This window comes from Penicillium psychrofluorescens (genome assembly GCF_964197705.1).
Source record: "Penicillium psychrofluorescens genome assembly, chromosome: 3".
Taxonomy (NCBI): domain Eukaryota; kingdom Fungi; phylum Ascomycota; class Eurotiomycetes; order Eurotiales; family Aspergillaceae; genus Penicillium; species Penicillium psychrofluorescens.
Window position 1 is genome coordinate 1,352,130 of NC_133441.1, and position 12,998 is coordinate 1,365,127.

General features: G+C 53.1%; 7 protein-coding genes across 7 annotated transcripts; 3 read left to right on the forward strand and 4 right to left on the reverse strand.

Moving 5' to 3' along the window:
• Window positions 1–323: 323 nt before the first annotated feature.
• Window positions 324–1,431, reverse strand: PFLUO_LOCUS4638 (Inositol-pentakisphosphate 2-kinase; the record flags this gene model as incomplete). The annotated part of the gene is made up of 2 exons (XM_073782009.1): window positions 324–524; window positions 586–1,431. The coding sequence occupies 2 exons, from the start codon at window positions 1,429–1,431 to the stop codon at window positions 324–326; spliced, it is 1,047 nt and encodes a 348-aa protein (XP_073638707.1).
• Window positions 1,432–1,892: 461 nt separating this feature from the next.
• PFLUO_LOCUS4639 (UPF0045 protein M15) lies at window positions 1,893–2,435 on the forward strand (the record flags this gene model as incomplete). Its single annotated transcript, XM_073782010.1, has 4 exons — window positions 1,893–1,946; window positions 2,010–2,115; window positions 2,187–2,289; window positions 2,369–2,435. The coding sequence occupies 4 exons, from the start codon at window positions 1,893–1,895 to the stop codon at window positions 2,433–2,435; spliced, it is 330 nt and encodes a 109-aa protein (XP_073638708.1).
• A 259-nt stretch (window positions 2,436–2,694) lies between these two features.
• PFLUO_LOCUS4640 (uncharacterized protein) lies at window positions 2,695–3,964 on the reverse strand (the record flags this gene model as incomplete). Its single annotated transcript, XM_073782012.1, has 3 exons — window positions 2,695–3,470; window positions 3,533–3,708; window positions 3,768–3,964. The coding sequence occupies 3 exons, from the start codon at window positions 3,962–3,964 to the stop codon at window positions 2,695–2,697; spliced, it is 1,149 nt and encodes a 382-aa protein (XP_073638709.1).
• A 389-nt stretch (window positions 3,965–4,353) lies between these two features.
• PFLUO_LOCUS4641 (uncharacterized protein) lies at window positions 4,354–6,912 on the reverse strand (the record flags this gene model as incomplete). Its single annotated transcript, XM_073782013.1, has 1 exon — window positions 4,354–6,912. One exon carries the CDS (start codon window positions 6,910–6,912, stop codon window positions 4,354–4,356), a length of 2,559 nt encoding a protein of 852 aa, XP_073638710.1.
• Window positions 6,913–7,055: 143 nt separating this feature from the next.
• Window positions 7,056–7,705, forward strand: PFLUO_LOCUS4642 (uncharacterized protein; the record flags this gene model as incomplete). Its single annotated transcript, XM_073782014.1, has 5 exons — window positions 7,056–7,084; window positions 7,280–7,358; window positions 7,441–7,501; window positions 7,557–7,588; window positions 7,676–7,705. 5 exons carry the CDS (start codon window positions 7,056–7,058, stop codon window positions 7,703–7,705), a joined length of 231 nt encoding a protein of 76 aa, XP_073638711.1.
• A 1,789-nt stretch (window positions 7,706–9,494) lies between these two features.
• Window positions 9,495–10,863, forward strand: PFLUO_LOCUS4643 (uncharacterized protein; the record flags this gene model as incomplete). Its single annotated transcript, XM_073782015.1, has 2 exons — window positions 9,495–10,346; window positions 10,408–10,863. The coding sequence occupies 2 exons, from the start codon at window positions 9,495–9,497 to the stop codon at window positions 10,861–10,863; spliced, it is 1,308 nt and encodes a 435-aa protein (XP_073638712.1).
• Window positions 10,864–11,031: 168 nt separating this feature from the next.
• On the reverse strand, window positions 11,032–12,606 carry PFLUO_LOCUS4644 (Kynureninase (L-kynurenine hydrolase); the record flags this gene model as incomplete). The annotated part of the gene is made up of 4 exons (XM_073782016.1): window positions 11,032–11,462; window positions 11,515–11,992; window positions 12,040–12,377; window positions 12,438–12,606. 4 exons carry the CDS (start codon window positions 12,604–12,606, stop codon window positions 11,032–11,034), a joined length of 1,416 nt encoding a protein of 471 aa, XP_073638713.1.
• Between the last annotated feature and the right edge of the window lie 392 nt (window positions 12,607–12,998).

Below are 12,998 nucleotides of genomic sequence, written 5' to 3' on the forward strand. Positions count from 1 at the left end.
TGGGTATGAAAAGGATAAGAGAGATGATAGAAATATTCCATTGAATGTGGATGGGATAGTCATTACATACTTTATAACAATAAAATAAATAATCTCAGACAGCCGCCCATTAAACAAAATCCAGAGAACAAAAATCAGACAACCACCCAAAGACATCGATCTGAATCGCAGCATAACGAACACCACTTGGTAATATACAAACCAAACACCTCTATGCACGGTTTCCTTCTCGGGTAGACAACTAGAAAAGTGCAATTGACGAGCCTGTACCAGCCGATCTGTAAAAATTCAAGAACGAGATTCAAGTGAAAGAAAACAGCAATTCATGCCGAGGGAGTAGATCTCCTCGAGCTCTGCAGAGCGCACTCGCTATGCTCTTGACTGCTATTCGTGCCTTGATACCAACCTTCACTAATGAGCTGGGTCTCCACATCCAGCCAGTACTCGGCTTTGCCGCCTAGACCGGCTTTCATGTCGAGATCGCCAAGGCGGATTTCGACGGGGGCTTTGTCGTCGCGAGGGATCTTTTGCATATAGTGTCAACATACAAACAAACGCAGCCAGAAATAATCCAACCAGACTCACTTTAATGAACATGGTACAATCCCTTAGCGTCATCGCAACAGACATCTCCCGCGACTGTGCCGGCGGACCATGTAATCCGACATTCTTCATGGCTTTCTGGTGCGACTGCAATTTCTGAAGAGTCGAGTTGCGGTACAATATGCGGGCTAGATGTGCGCGATCCCCGCATCCTTTGATAAAGGCGGTTGCGCGCAGCACATTCTCGAACCGCTCCGAGACCAAATCCAACGGACAAAACGATCGCCGATGGCCCGTCTGCTGCAGACTCTGCACGTTGTGATTCTTCATCTCCCTCAACGCGCACGTGCGGCACCGGCGTGCCGTCGAGGGCGCCGAGGGCGACGGCGTAAGCCACTTTGGTTTCAGCTCAGCCATACTGGCTCCCGGGTCGTCTGCGGTGGTCATGTCGGTGATGACAAGACCAAAGGACTCATTCACACAGAGATAGCCGCCATGGCGCTTTGCCGGGCGTAGACCGTTAGTTTCCGCAAGGCGGAGCTGTTCGTTGCAGCGCTGGATCAGCCCCTCGGGCAGCCGGATCAGAGTCTGTTCGACTAGCTCTTCCGGTTTGAAGAGCGGTCTGATGATATTGTCGAAATTGCGCACGATCTCCTGGTACGGGATATCGGCCGCGGTCTCTTTGCGCAGACGCAGCAATTTGCCCCTTAGCTGAGCCGGCACGCCGCTGCACGCCTCCACCCCCGCGGTGGAAAGCGGTGATTTCAGGGCGAGCGCGGATTTGACCGGAGCAGACGCAACAAAGCGGTAAATGACATTGGCACCGCCCTCGGCGAGGTAGATGAGCTGAACCCCCGCGGGGAGCTCAAAAAGATGGGGTTTGAGCATCCGGGGTGACGAGCAGAATAAGCGAGGCGCGCAAGAGCATGGCTTGTCTGCCCCGGTCCGAAAGAAGCGGATCTCAGAGATGGGAGGTCAGGATAATATTGTAGATGAGAAATTGAACCATAACAAGCAGCTACCAGGATCGTTCATTCATGCATGTCATGAATGAATAATCAGGAAGGGGCCAAGGCGATCGTCGGAGTAGGTTTTCGGAGTGGCGCTGATCCCCCGCGGCGGGAGGATGTGAGAGTGTCTGTCCACTGTTTTATGATTGAGAAGAGAGAAGCAAAAGAAAGACGAAAGAAAAGGACAGGGTTTAGCGAAGATTCGGTCGATCAGTGGCGCTCACCCCTGGGTCCATCCCCGGCGAGGTTTAGTGCACGTCATTGCATCAGTTCTTTATTGGATGCAGTCAGCATCTTTCTTTCTCACAACAAACCCTCACCCTCATCCTCATCCTCAGCATGAATTCCCTTCCCACGCCGTCCCACTGCACCGCCGACTTCTGCCTGATCCCGGTAATGATCCCATTTCATTTTGATCTCTTCTCATCATTCACCAGTGATTAATAACTTCCCCAGATCGGCACAGCGTCTCCCTCGGTCTCCGCTCAGGTCGCCGACGTCCAGCGCCTGATCGAGCAGTCCGGGGTGAAATACACGATGCATTCAGCGGGCACGACGCTCGGTACGCACGCATGTCTTGCTTGGTTGCTTTCTTTCATGCAGCGCTAATTGCTGACCACTTGACTTCTACAGAGGGATCGTGGGACCGTGTTCATCAGGTCATCGGACAGGCGCATACCCTCCTTCATGAGCAAGGGGTTGTGCGCATCCAGTCTGATATCCGATCTGGGTCGAGGTGTGTTTCTGTTTTGTGTTGATCTTGTCTATCGATGACGCGCTACGCTGGAGAGATTCTGACTTGCTTCTTTGTGCAGGACTGATAAATTGCAGACGGCGGAGGATAAGGTGAATAAAGTCCGGGAGTTGCTGGGTAAGGAGTAGATGTAGCCATATCGATGGGTCATTTTATCATTCGTCTGCGAATACAAACCAATATACCCGGCGCTTTCAATATCCAGCCAGAATCCATTAATCCATATACCAAACGCCAATCCAACCCCCCATTTTCATCCCAAGTGCCCATAACAATACCCGGAGCTATGCTCTATGCACCGGTCCATATCCCGAGGCCCATACTCCGAAAAAAACAACAGATAGAAAGAGAACATAAAGAACAACAGGAAAGGCAAATCCCGACCCCTTACGAAAAGGAGATCCCTCCCCCGAGAAGATTCCCCCAGTTCCCACCAACCCAGACCCAATTGCCAATGGACGGGGTGGCGCCCGAGCGAGCGGTCTTGGCCAGGTGCACTAGGGACGTGAACACGTTACCCGTCGTCGAACCGGCGCTGGAATGCGTCGAATTAGACGCCGAAATCGAAGAACGGCCAACAGCGTTGGTAACGTTGTTCAGGCTGTCGACAGTATCAATAGCCGGGCCCTTGTTAAAGAAATCCACCAGAATAAAAGTCGGCTGGCGCCCACCCCAGGCGCTCTTACACTTCGTCGCCGCGCTGCCCAAGTTCCCCACGCCACCAGACGGCGCATTCGTTGTGGACACGTAGCTCGCATTCGGATACTCGACCCCAATGAACGAGAGACCCTCAGAGTACAGGAAGTGGTTCATCAGCGGGAGCCGATCCGACGACAGCGCGGTAGAGGTGTCACCAGCTACGGCCGGGGGGCGATTCGGCACGCACGAGAAATTCGTCGGCGACGAGACGTCGTACGGGTTCTCCCAGAGATACGTCCACTCGTCCATCAGGTACGGCGCTTCCTCGGAGGCGTCGATCGACGCAACGAAGGTCACTAGCCGCTTGCCGTCGTTGATCATCTCTTGCAGCGTGGGCCAGGAGGATGGCGCGGAGCTCGACGACTTGGGCTCGTAGGCGTAGTCGGTGATGTCGGCTGTTTTGAACTGCGCGTGCAGTTCTGACGCCGTCGCACCGTCCGAGTTGACCAGCAACACGGTGACCACTAGAGATTAATGGGCTTGTTAGCTCTGCTCCTTGTTTCCACAAGAATAGTTAGTGACCTACCATCGTTCGGATTAGCATCCAACCACGTCTTAATCTTTCCGAGCCAAGTGCTCAACAGCCCAGCATCCATCAGCTCGCAGAGAGAATGGCATAGCCGCCACTCGCCATTACTCTTGTGCACCTGCGCCGTGACCAGGCGGACGCCGGAATCGAGCTGTGTCGTGGTGTCGTAGTATCTGGGGTGCCGCGCGTCAGTCTGAGAATCTCGGAGAATCAGTAACCATGGGTCGCATACTGGTCGCCCGCCAATGAGTTGCCCGTCGCCGAGCTGTGCACAAAGGGGCTGTCATGCGCGCCGAGATGCGTGATCTCGCCGTAGGACTTGGAGCATAGCGCTGGGGAGTTGTTGCAGGCCGTTGTGGAGGAGCGCGCGGCATGCAGGTTGGCGGCTGCCGCGAAGGGCAGCAGGGCCAAAAGGGGGAGGGCGCGCATGGTCTGTTTATTGATTGCACTGGGGTATAGAAGAAGCCAAGAAGGAATACGGTACGTCGGAAATACTGGGAGTCGAGTGACAAGTTAAAAGGGAGGTGGGAGGAATTAAAGGTGGCGATCCCTACATCCGTATTGGGTCCAGGCCGCGTTGCCGTCTCAACTATTTTTATTTCACGGTTTCAGGCGGGTGGGCCTGCAAGAACGACACTGCCTCGTAGGACGATTACGTAGGACAACAGATTCTGATTATGTGCTATGCTAAATAGTGTATTGTGGACGTGGAATTGCTGCGGTTCACGCCGCGCAGGCCAAGTAAACAAACGCTCCGACGCGAGGAGAGGGCCGTTATCGATAATGGTTGATGCGGATCTATGTACATCGCGCGCTGCCTAGAAAGTAGTATATTTCCTCCTGACGTATGGGCCTCTCCATTTCACCCGGGCTGTGCGGCGCAGCGACAAGGGCGACCGGTGCGGATACGCCAAGAGCTCTGGTCTCGACTCCAACCCGCCAAACAGCGACGACTTGCCCCAGGCGCGAAACATATCCAGTATTAACCGCTCCGGGCTCCACAGGTTGGACTCGCGCACTCTGCGGTTGAGACGGCGTGCGGAGGGTCCAGGTTGATTAAAGAGCACGGCGAGGCGGGATCGACAGGCGCGGCGAATCCAGGCTTCGCGGAGTCGGACACCGGCCTGCTCCAGCTCTCGGAGGAGGAGAAGGCCACGCACCCACGGAACGAGCTGCTGCGGATCCGTTTCGGGGTGGATGCGCTCCTGAAAGCCCCATTCCACGATAGCGTATTGCATTTTGGGGCTGAAGATGAGATCGAGCATGAGTTGGTCTTCGCCATACTTCGGCCGCGGTGACGCTGGTCCGGAGGGCGAACGCTGCGCCCAGAGCTGTTGATTCCGCTCCGGAGGCCCATACTGACGGGCCAGCCATCGACAGCATTCTCGAAGTTCGCTCCAGTAGTGCCCCATGCCTAGGCGCTTCAGCAGTTCCACCCAGATCGAGCTACTGGCATGGGTCCCAGCGGGAACCACACGCTGAAGGATCTTGAAAACGAAGAGAACCTCATCGCGGTCGGAAAGTCCTGGACGTGTGGGGGGACGGTGTCCCACTCGACGAGGCGTGAGAGCTTGCTGAACCATAAAATCCATGCTGTCCTGGCTCATGACCTTGCCACAGAGAGTCATTTCATCCACGACCTTGGATGCCGTACGCCATTCCGCGGCAGCAACATGTTTTCGAAAATGTACTTCATAGAGGCCCTGTCCGTCGGGAAGGAGTTCCGTAAGAATGGCCAACGACAAGTTGTACTGCCGCGAGTCCTTTGCGATGTAATATGAAACGAGAAGCGACTCCTGGACGCGGGCATCCTCCACTGCGTCGGGATGTTGATCGCTGGAAAGGAGGTCGGAAAGGAGGATAGAACGGTTTTCGGCTGCCAGCTTTTGGATCAATTGCGAAAAGACGCTGTTTCCGACTGAGATGCCAGATTGCTTGAGTTTTTTCAGCTTCTCCAGAATGTCGTGGCTGTCCTTCGCTCTCGCAGCCATCTCACGCAGCGTGCGTGGACCAATTGCGGTGACGCCGAACATTTTCAAACCAGCAATGATGGTTTCAATATTAAGAGCTTGAGTGGCGAACAGTCGGGCCCCCATATCGTCCTTGAGGGTCTTCTCTTCTGGTATATTCTCTGCGTTTTCCTCTGATCCTTCAGCGGAGGTCTCAGCCAGCAACCTTTGATCGGAATACTCTAGCAGTCGCTTATATGCTCTCTTCTTCGAGACATGATACGCCCAGTTCAACAACGGCTGCATCTCCTCGAAAGTCTGAGGATGGTCCCCGCGTTGGACCAAAAAATCATGCATCTTCAATGCCTCTGTCCCATAGCCATGCTGCAAAAATATCTTGATCACAGGAGACCAGATGGAATGGCCGTCTGTTGTACGGCACATGTCCTTGAAGGCCTTGATTCCGGGGTGAGAGGCGGTCTCTTCTTGAAATCCGTTTAGGGTAATCGGGAGCGTGCTGGCGGAAGATGTTGGCGATAGGGCCAACGGAAGAATCTTCACCAGGTCATCGGGGTTCCTGAAGTGAGTATTTTGAAGCTGTCGGTGGTATTCAACGGCCTGGTTCGTCATTCCGCGGTCGAGGAGCCCGCCCACAACGCGCTCGTACAGTTGGGACCAGCAACCTCCTTCCCGTTCACAGAGACTGACAGCATAGCTCACAACCTCTTTGAGGAGAAGCTCCCGTTTCAGCCCAAGATCCACAAAGCTCTTCCAGAAGAAATCTGCCCGCGCCCCGCTCAAGGGGATACAAACTCCATCCACACGTACTGTCAGAGCCTCCCATATATCAAGCGTCCCTTTATCCCCATAGCGGCGCTGGCGGAACCGCAGAAGCTCCTCCCACAAGTCGAAGTTGTTTCTGTTCTCCGGTTGGTCGACGAGACGCGTTCCTGGGTCATTGGTGTGACCAATGTCTGATTCAAATTCGAGTGCCTCTGGCCGTAGTCCCAAGTCTTTTGTCGCGTATTTGCTTGCTTCGAGATTGTCGGTGTGAAAAGTAGGCACAGCGTTCTCGATCTCTCGCGTGGGTTCAATCTCGTGGACGGGAAAGCTCATCGGCGGTCTTGTATGATGTGCCGGGTAATTCTGTGAGCGCCGTACTCCGCCATTATGGCTCCCAGCATTGTCGACCTGTGCTGGCTGCTGCGAATTCGCCCGCGACTGGCATCGCAAGCACCGATGCGTGTGATCCAATTGCTCGATTCCGGTGGGAGTCAATGCGAGGGATTGCAGGATGGAGACGGAGGACGGCCTCTTCAGTAAGCGAAGAAGCGCCGGGCGCATGAGGAGAGAATTCGCTGACGCTGGACGAAGACCATCGCTCTGCTGGCCCTTCGTTCGGTCCTGTCTGGTCTGGTCCTCGGCCATCAAGTTCAGGCAGAGATCTGACTCAGCAGTCACGTGCCGTCTTCCCGATGACCACCGACTTCATCTGCATTCGCTCTGCTCTCACGTCTGCCACAAGCTCTGCCGCTCTCCTCTCCCACCCTCTCCCCTCAACCACCGCCAAAATGTTCCGCACCGCCCCTCGCATGGCCGGGTACGTTCACTCCCACTCTTCCCGCGCAACTCCGTTGCACACAATGCCCCCTCCGTCCCCCAATTGAGGGCGTCCGACCGTCGAATTCCGGTCCGAGGTCATTGCGACTCAATTGAGCTCGACCCTTGACACTACTACACTCTCCTCTCGTTCAATTGGCAACAAATACTAAATGTTTCTTTTCTGGTCGTACAGGTTCGTGTTCCGCGAGAACCGCGTTCCCTACTACCAGCGTCTGTTCCAGAACCACGATGGCAAGCGTCAATGGTACCAGGTCCGTATCCCGCCGAAGGCAAAACATACCACAATAATCTCGGCATTGGCAATATTTTGACATGAATGTTGCTGTCTTCTAGACCTCCCGCTCCGGCTACCTCGTGTACCCTTACCTGATCTCGATCTACGGTCTGGGTGCTGGTGAGTAAACCCTGTCCTTGGATAGTCCATGACCAGACCGCTGACTCTGTTATAGCTTCCACCTACGCCATGTGCCGCATGGTTCTGGTTAGTTCCGCCTACGCTCCTTCAACTTGGAGCAAATGGACATTTGCTCGCCTCTATATTACCCACGAATACTGACCATTTTAATAGGGCCACAAGACCTGGTTCGGTGAGAAATAGATGATCTTCCTGTCTTGCAGTTGCAATTGACTTGCGCTTCTTGGTGGTGTATTTCTACTCTGGGGAATGAGCTAGTTATGGTGGCAGGCATGGGTGATTTGGACTGTATATAACCAATCCAAGCGCCGATGGTCTAGCCATTGCCTCTACCCAACAATCAGAAAGAATTTCTTTTGTTTCCTGATATCTTGGCACAGTTTCTTATGATTGTAAACTATCGGTCATGATCATATCTCTGGTGGGATCAACCTCCGCCATGGTCGTAGTCGTAAAGAGACCCAAGCCTATGTTTCAAACAGATAATCCAATGTATTTTTGAAGTAGGTTTTAAAGTAGGACGGCGATCAATATTCAATTCTATAAACCAGATATATCTTTCAATTAGACCGGTATCGTAGATTCTAAGAATATATATCGACCAAATCAACCCTTATATTATGTACCTATCTCTGACCCCTAATTGTTCCCAGTCTACTCTCCTAGCCTATTGATGAGGCCAATCACTCGATCGATTCTTATTCAAAGTACCAGCTTCAAGTCACTGAGAGGACCGAAGGTCATGACTTCAAATGTTGCATTGTTGTTTGCCGCAAGCGATGCTGAGTCATCATTTTCCAGTTGGCGATCACTCTTTCTTCCATAGTTTGGATGTTTCTGCCTGTTGAAACTGCAGGAGAAGCTCGGGAATAACCGGTTGATACAGAGCTTTCTTCTTCGACATGAAGGCTTGCCGCCAACAATGAATATCTCGATGACTACACATCAAGGTCTCTCACGCGTCAAACTCTCGGATCATGGCTGCCAGTGCCAGGGATGATGCGTTGTGACCCTCTGTTCTTTTAAGCATGGATGTAACTGATTTAGCAAGTGCTGAGCGGCCTGCCAAGCGGGTCCGTCAAGCCTGCGAGCCCTGCAGGTCTGGCACTCCACGTAAACAAATGCCACGGACCGTGACGCTGATTGAATCTACAGGCGCAAGAAAGCCAAATGCCCAGGAGAGCAGCCGGTCTGCTCTTTGTGTGCGCGACTGCGCCAGCCATGTCTCTATGCGGACGAAAGACGTCGCTCAACGGCCCCGGAGGAAACCTCGAGATTGAATGCCCCAGACTCACGAGGTTCTCATGCATTGGTACTTTGAAAATCACTAGCTTCATCCTCTGCCGTAACTGACTGAGCTGTAGGATGACAGACTGCGAAATATGGAGGGCAAATTGGGGCAAGTTCTTAATATGTTAGGGTGCGAAAGTCTGCCTTGCATCTTGATATAGGCGTCTACTTACTTGATTTCTCGTGCCACAGTGACAAGGGCGCCCAGATAACTGCACAAGAGCCGTATCTGGCAGGGCCGGAACCCTCTAGTTCAAGCCCATCTATCGTCTTACCACCTTGGGAGGAGATCCTCCCATTAGCGGAACTGTACCTGCTCTACTGTGATTCCCAGCCTCTTCCACTATTTCATCGAGGCAACTTTGTTGCCAGTCTGCAAACTCGCGACGTCGAGATCATCTATACTGTGCTGGCACTTAGCCTTCGGTTCTCGGATCATTCTCGTCAAAGTACTGACAATTCAAATAATCTGGTCAATGGCTATGCTGAAGTGGCTCGGGGTCTGGTTATGAAAAGAGTTTCCGAGGGTCCCGTGGAGTTGTCGACCCTTCAGTGTCTCTGCCTCCTGAGCTTGGTGGATTTTACGAGCAAGTATTTTTCTCTTGTTATTTCTTGAACACAGCTAATGAGGCCCCATTCAGATGGCAATACGCACCGCTCCAGCATCCACAGTAGTCTTGCAATGAACCTTGCCCAGTGTGCCAACCTCGGCGGCGACGCGCGTTCTCCGATGAGCCATATAGTCCGCGAAGAGCGGAGACGCTGTTACTGGAGTATTTGTCTTCTCAAGCGACTACATGGTGGTGATTTTTCCATTCTAGACGCCCCAGAAGTTGGAGGTCTTCCTTACCCGGAAAGCCCAAACCGACCTGCACGACTTCTTTCACCCGGACCATCGGCGCTGGAGATACGGAGGAGCGACATGCAGGATCAAGGCATCATTGCCTATGTGATCATGCTCAGCGAAGTATTCGCAAGAACTGCACGATACGTGCGACTACATGGACGGCCGAGCAACGTCCCGCCGTGGTCCCCCCATTCCGAATATTCAAAGATCATCGCCTTGCAAATGGACCTCGAGACACGAATGCCTTACACCCACCGCTTCAAACCAGCCAACCTTGGCGACAGATCTCCGGAGGAACTACAGGCCCACCGAGAATACTGGGGCCCATGGTTTCTAAACCAGTTCCTGTACCACACCAGTTTGTGCCTGCTGAACCACCCACTCCTGCTGTCGTTGAGCCTTCGGAATTTCCGAAGCAGTATCCCGGAAATCTTCCTCCAGCATACTTCCGATTTGATATCCTCGCACACCACATGGATCATCCATTTCATCAACTTCTTCGAGGAGAAGAGGTTCCTGGTGTCGGATCCCTTGCTGGGATACAGCGCTGCCGTGGTGGCAACCATCGAATTGCAACTGAGTTTTACCGAGGATCCAGCCATCCGAGAACAAAAACGAGACAGGTTCACGAAATGCGTCAAGTTCGTGCAACAGATCGGTCAGAAGTGGCCTCACATGGCGCGATTGGTGTGTACCTCGAGAAAATCACATTGTGATCTATAACTAACGACAATTGTGTGAAATACAGGCCCAAAGATTGCAGCGACTAGAAGACGCCGTCTCAGCCACCTACCAATCCGACCCAGGCGCCCAGAACCAAAGTCTTCTCATCGACCTTTCCCGCTTCTGGGAGATCCTAGAATACTCCTCCAACAGCGATGCGGATTCTGCTCGCCGCTTGTTCGGAGATTCGCTATATGCAGGACACCCATCGCTCGCAGCAGAGGTGTCACAGACTTCGCCGTTGCCGGAACCAACTCGTTTGATCACTCATGAAGAGGAGCGTCCCAGTCCTCGAGTTGGAGGTTTTGGTCCCAACGCCACTTTTTCTGGCGTGCAGGACTATGCGGTAAGCTCGGTGGTATCACCACAGCAGTTGAGTCTGTCGAATGATGAGTTCTCTATTCTTGCTACGAATTTTTTCTCCCAAGGACAGGAATTTCTGCGCAGCGGGGAGAACTGGGATAGCATAGGAAATTTTTAAGAGACAAAATACGTATTTGTATCTATGCTATGCTTGTCATTGCTAGAGCTTTGGATCTGTGCAATGTATTTGTCTTATTTTCGTAACATTATACGACACCACGCTCCAGCTATGCTATACTCATGCCCCCTAGAAGTAATAGATGCAGACGTCATGCTACCAGCCAAGCTAGCTAGAAGCAGCTCCTTCTCCCAACGCACCCTTGAGCACCTCCACAAACTTCCACACTTCACTAAAAGTGTTATATAAAGGCACAGGAGCAACACGGACAACATCCGGCTCTCGCTTGTCGCAGATGATTCCCGCATCCTGAAGGCGCTGGGAAACGGTGTGCAAGAGGCCAGGTTTGAGCAGGAGACTCAGCTGGGCACCCCGTGCATGGGGATCTGATGGAGTGATGATGGTGAACTGGCGCGTCTTGTCTGTGGTGTCTTTTAGGAGCAGGTGTTCCAGATACGCAGTCAGGCTGAGCGACTTCTGACGCAGAGCGGGTATCGATGTCTGATCGAAGACAGACAGGGAAGCACAGAGCGTGGTGAGGTCGATAACTGAGGGGTTGGAGACCTGGAAGCCTCCAGCACCGGGTATTGGCTTGAATTCTGGGATTCGTCAGTGCTTTGTTGGTCTTGAGCGGACAAGAGGCGAACTTACTGTTGTCCATCTTAAAGCGCACCGATCGATCACCACCATACCACCCCGTCAAGCGATGGCGGAATTTCAGAGCATCGTCTCCAGCGCTGTCGTCTACTTTTCCGTGCTTCTCGTGCACATAGATTCCACCCATCGCACCGGGTCCTGCATTGCCGTACTTGTACGTACACCAGGCGGCGAAATCGACATTCCACTCATGCATCTTCAGTTCGACATTGCCGTATGCATGGGCCAGATCCCAGCCGACAGTCAAGCCGCGCTCTTGGGCGTACTTGGTGATTCGGGGCATGTCAAACAGCTGCCCCGTGTAGTACTGGATGCCAGGCAAGAGAATGAGCGCTGCGTCACTGGCGTGCTTGTCGATATAGCCCAAGATCTTCTCCGTCGAGATCTCATACTCGCCTTCGTCGGGGCCAATGAGAACCATGTTCTCCTTTGAGCAGAGGCCATGCCAGGCAATGTGCGACTCGATGGCGTACTGGAAAGGATGTTAGTAGTTTTCTTCCCGCCAGGTGAGAAACATACATGATCACTAGGGAAGGCCTTCCAGTCCATTAAAATCTTTCGCTTCGTCTCAGACGGTTTGTAGAAGCTGGCGAGCAAACAGTGAAGGTTCATGGTCAATGTGCCCATGGCTGCAACCTCCTCTGGCGCCGCACCGACCATCTTCGCCATGGACGCCGCAGCCTGCTCGGACAGGAGCTGCCATTCCTTCAGTGGAGAGTCTTCAAGGGCATTGAAATGACCACGGACGCCCATGGACGCCCATGTGTCCAGCTGCGCTTCCATATATTTGGCCACAGCTTTAGGCTGCAGGCCAAGAGAGTTGCCGCAGAAATAAATGCTCAAGTCCTCCGACAATCCTGGGACAGTCAATCGTCAGTCAGACCGACCTTTCAATACAAGGCGGTGGCTGGCGTTACCTGGTTTGGCCAGCTTCTTCGTTTCCAGATTCGCCTTGGACGGGATGATGAACTGGTCGCGCAACTCCCGTAGAGGGTCTGCAGCATCAAGGGAGGCTGCATACTCCTTCGACGCTGCCTCTGCAGGGAAGACAGGCTTGGGCGCCTTTACACCGTTGACGCCGTTCATCATGAATAAATTTGACGAGGTTCAGGTGATACTAGTAAGAAGAAGTGTAGAGGAATGCACGGCCGACACTGTCCCCCGCCCGTAGCTCTTTATAGCGCATTCCATTCGACCATCGAGCTGCAACCCGGATAAGCATCCGCTTCCGTATTCGATCCGTCCCCACATAGATCGAGCGACGTCACTGGCCAAGTTTGCCGATGATTTATTTGTCGTCGTGATCGAGTGTGATGTTGTGATATTGGGTGATATTGAAGGAATGACCAGAAAATAATTGGAAAATAATTGAAACCCTAACTCTATCTCCCAGCTACCAGGTCCAGACATCACATCCAGCCGCCTCAGCCCAGTTCGATCAATAATGGACCGGATGGCGGAACCCGGAATTGTGATCC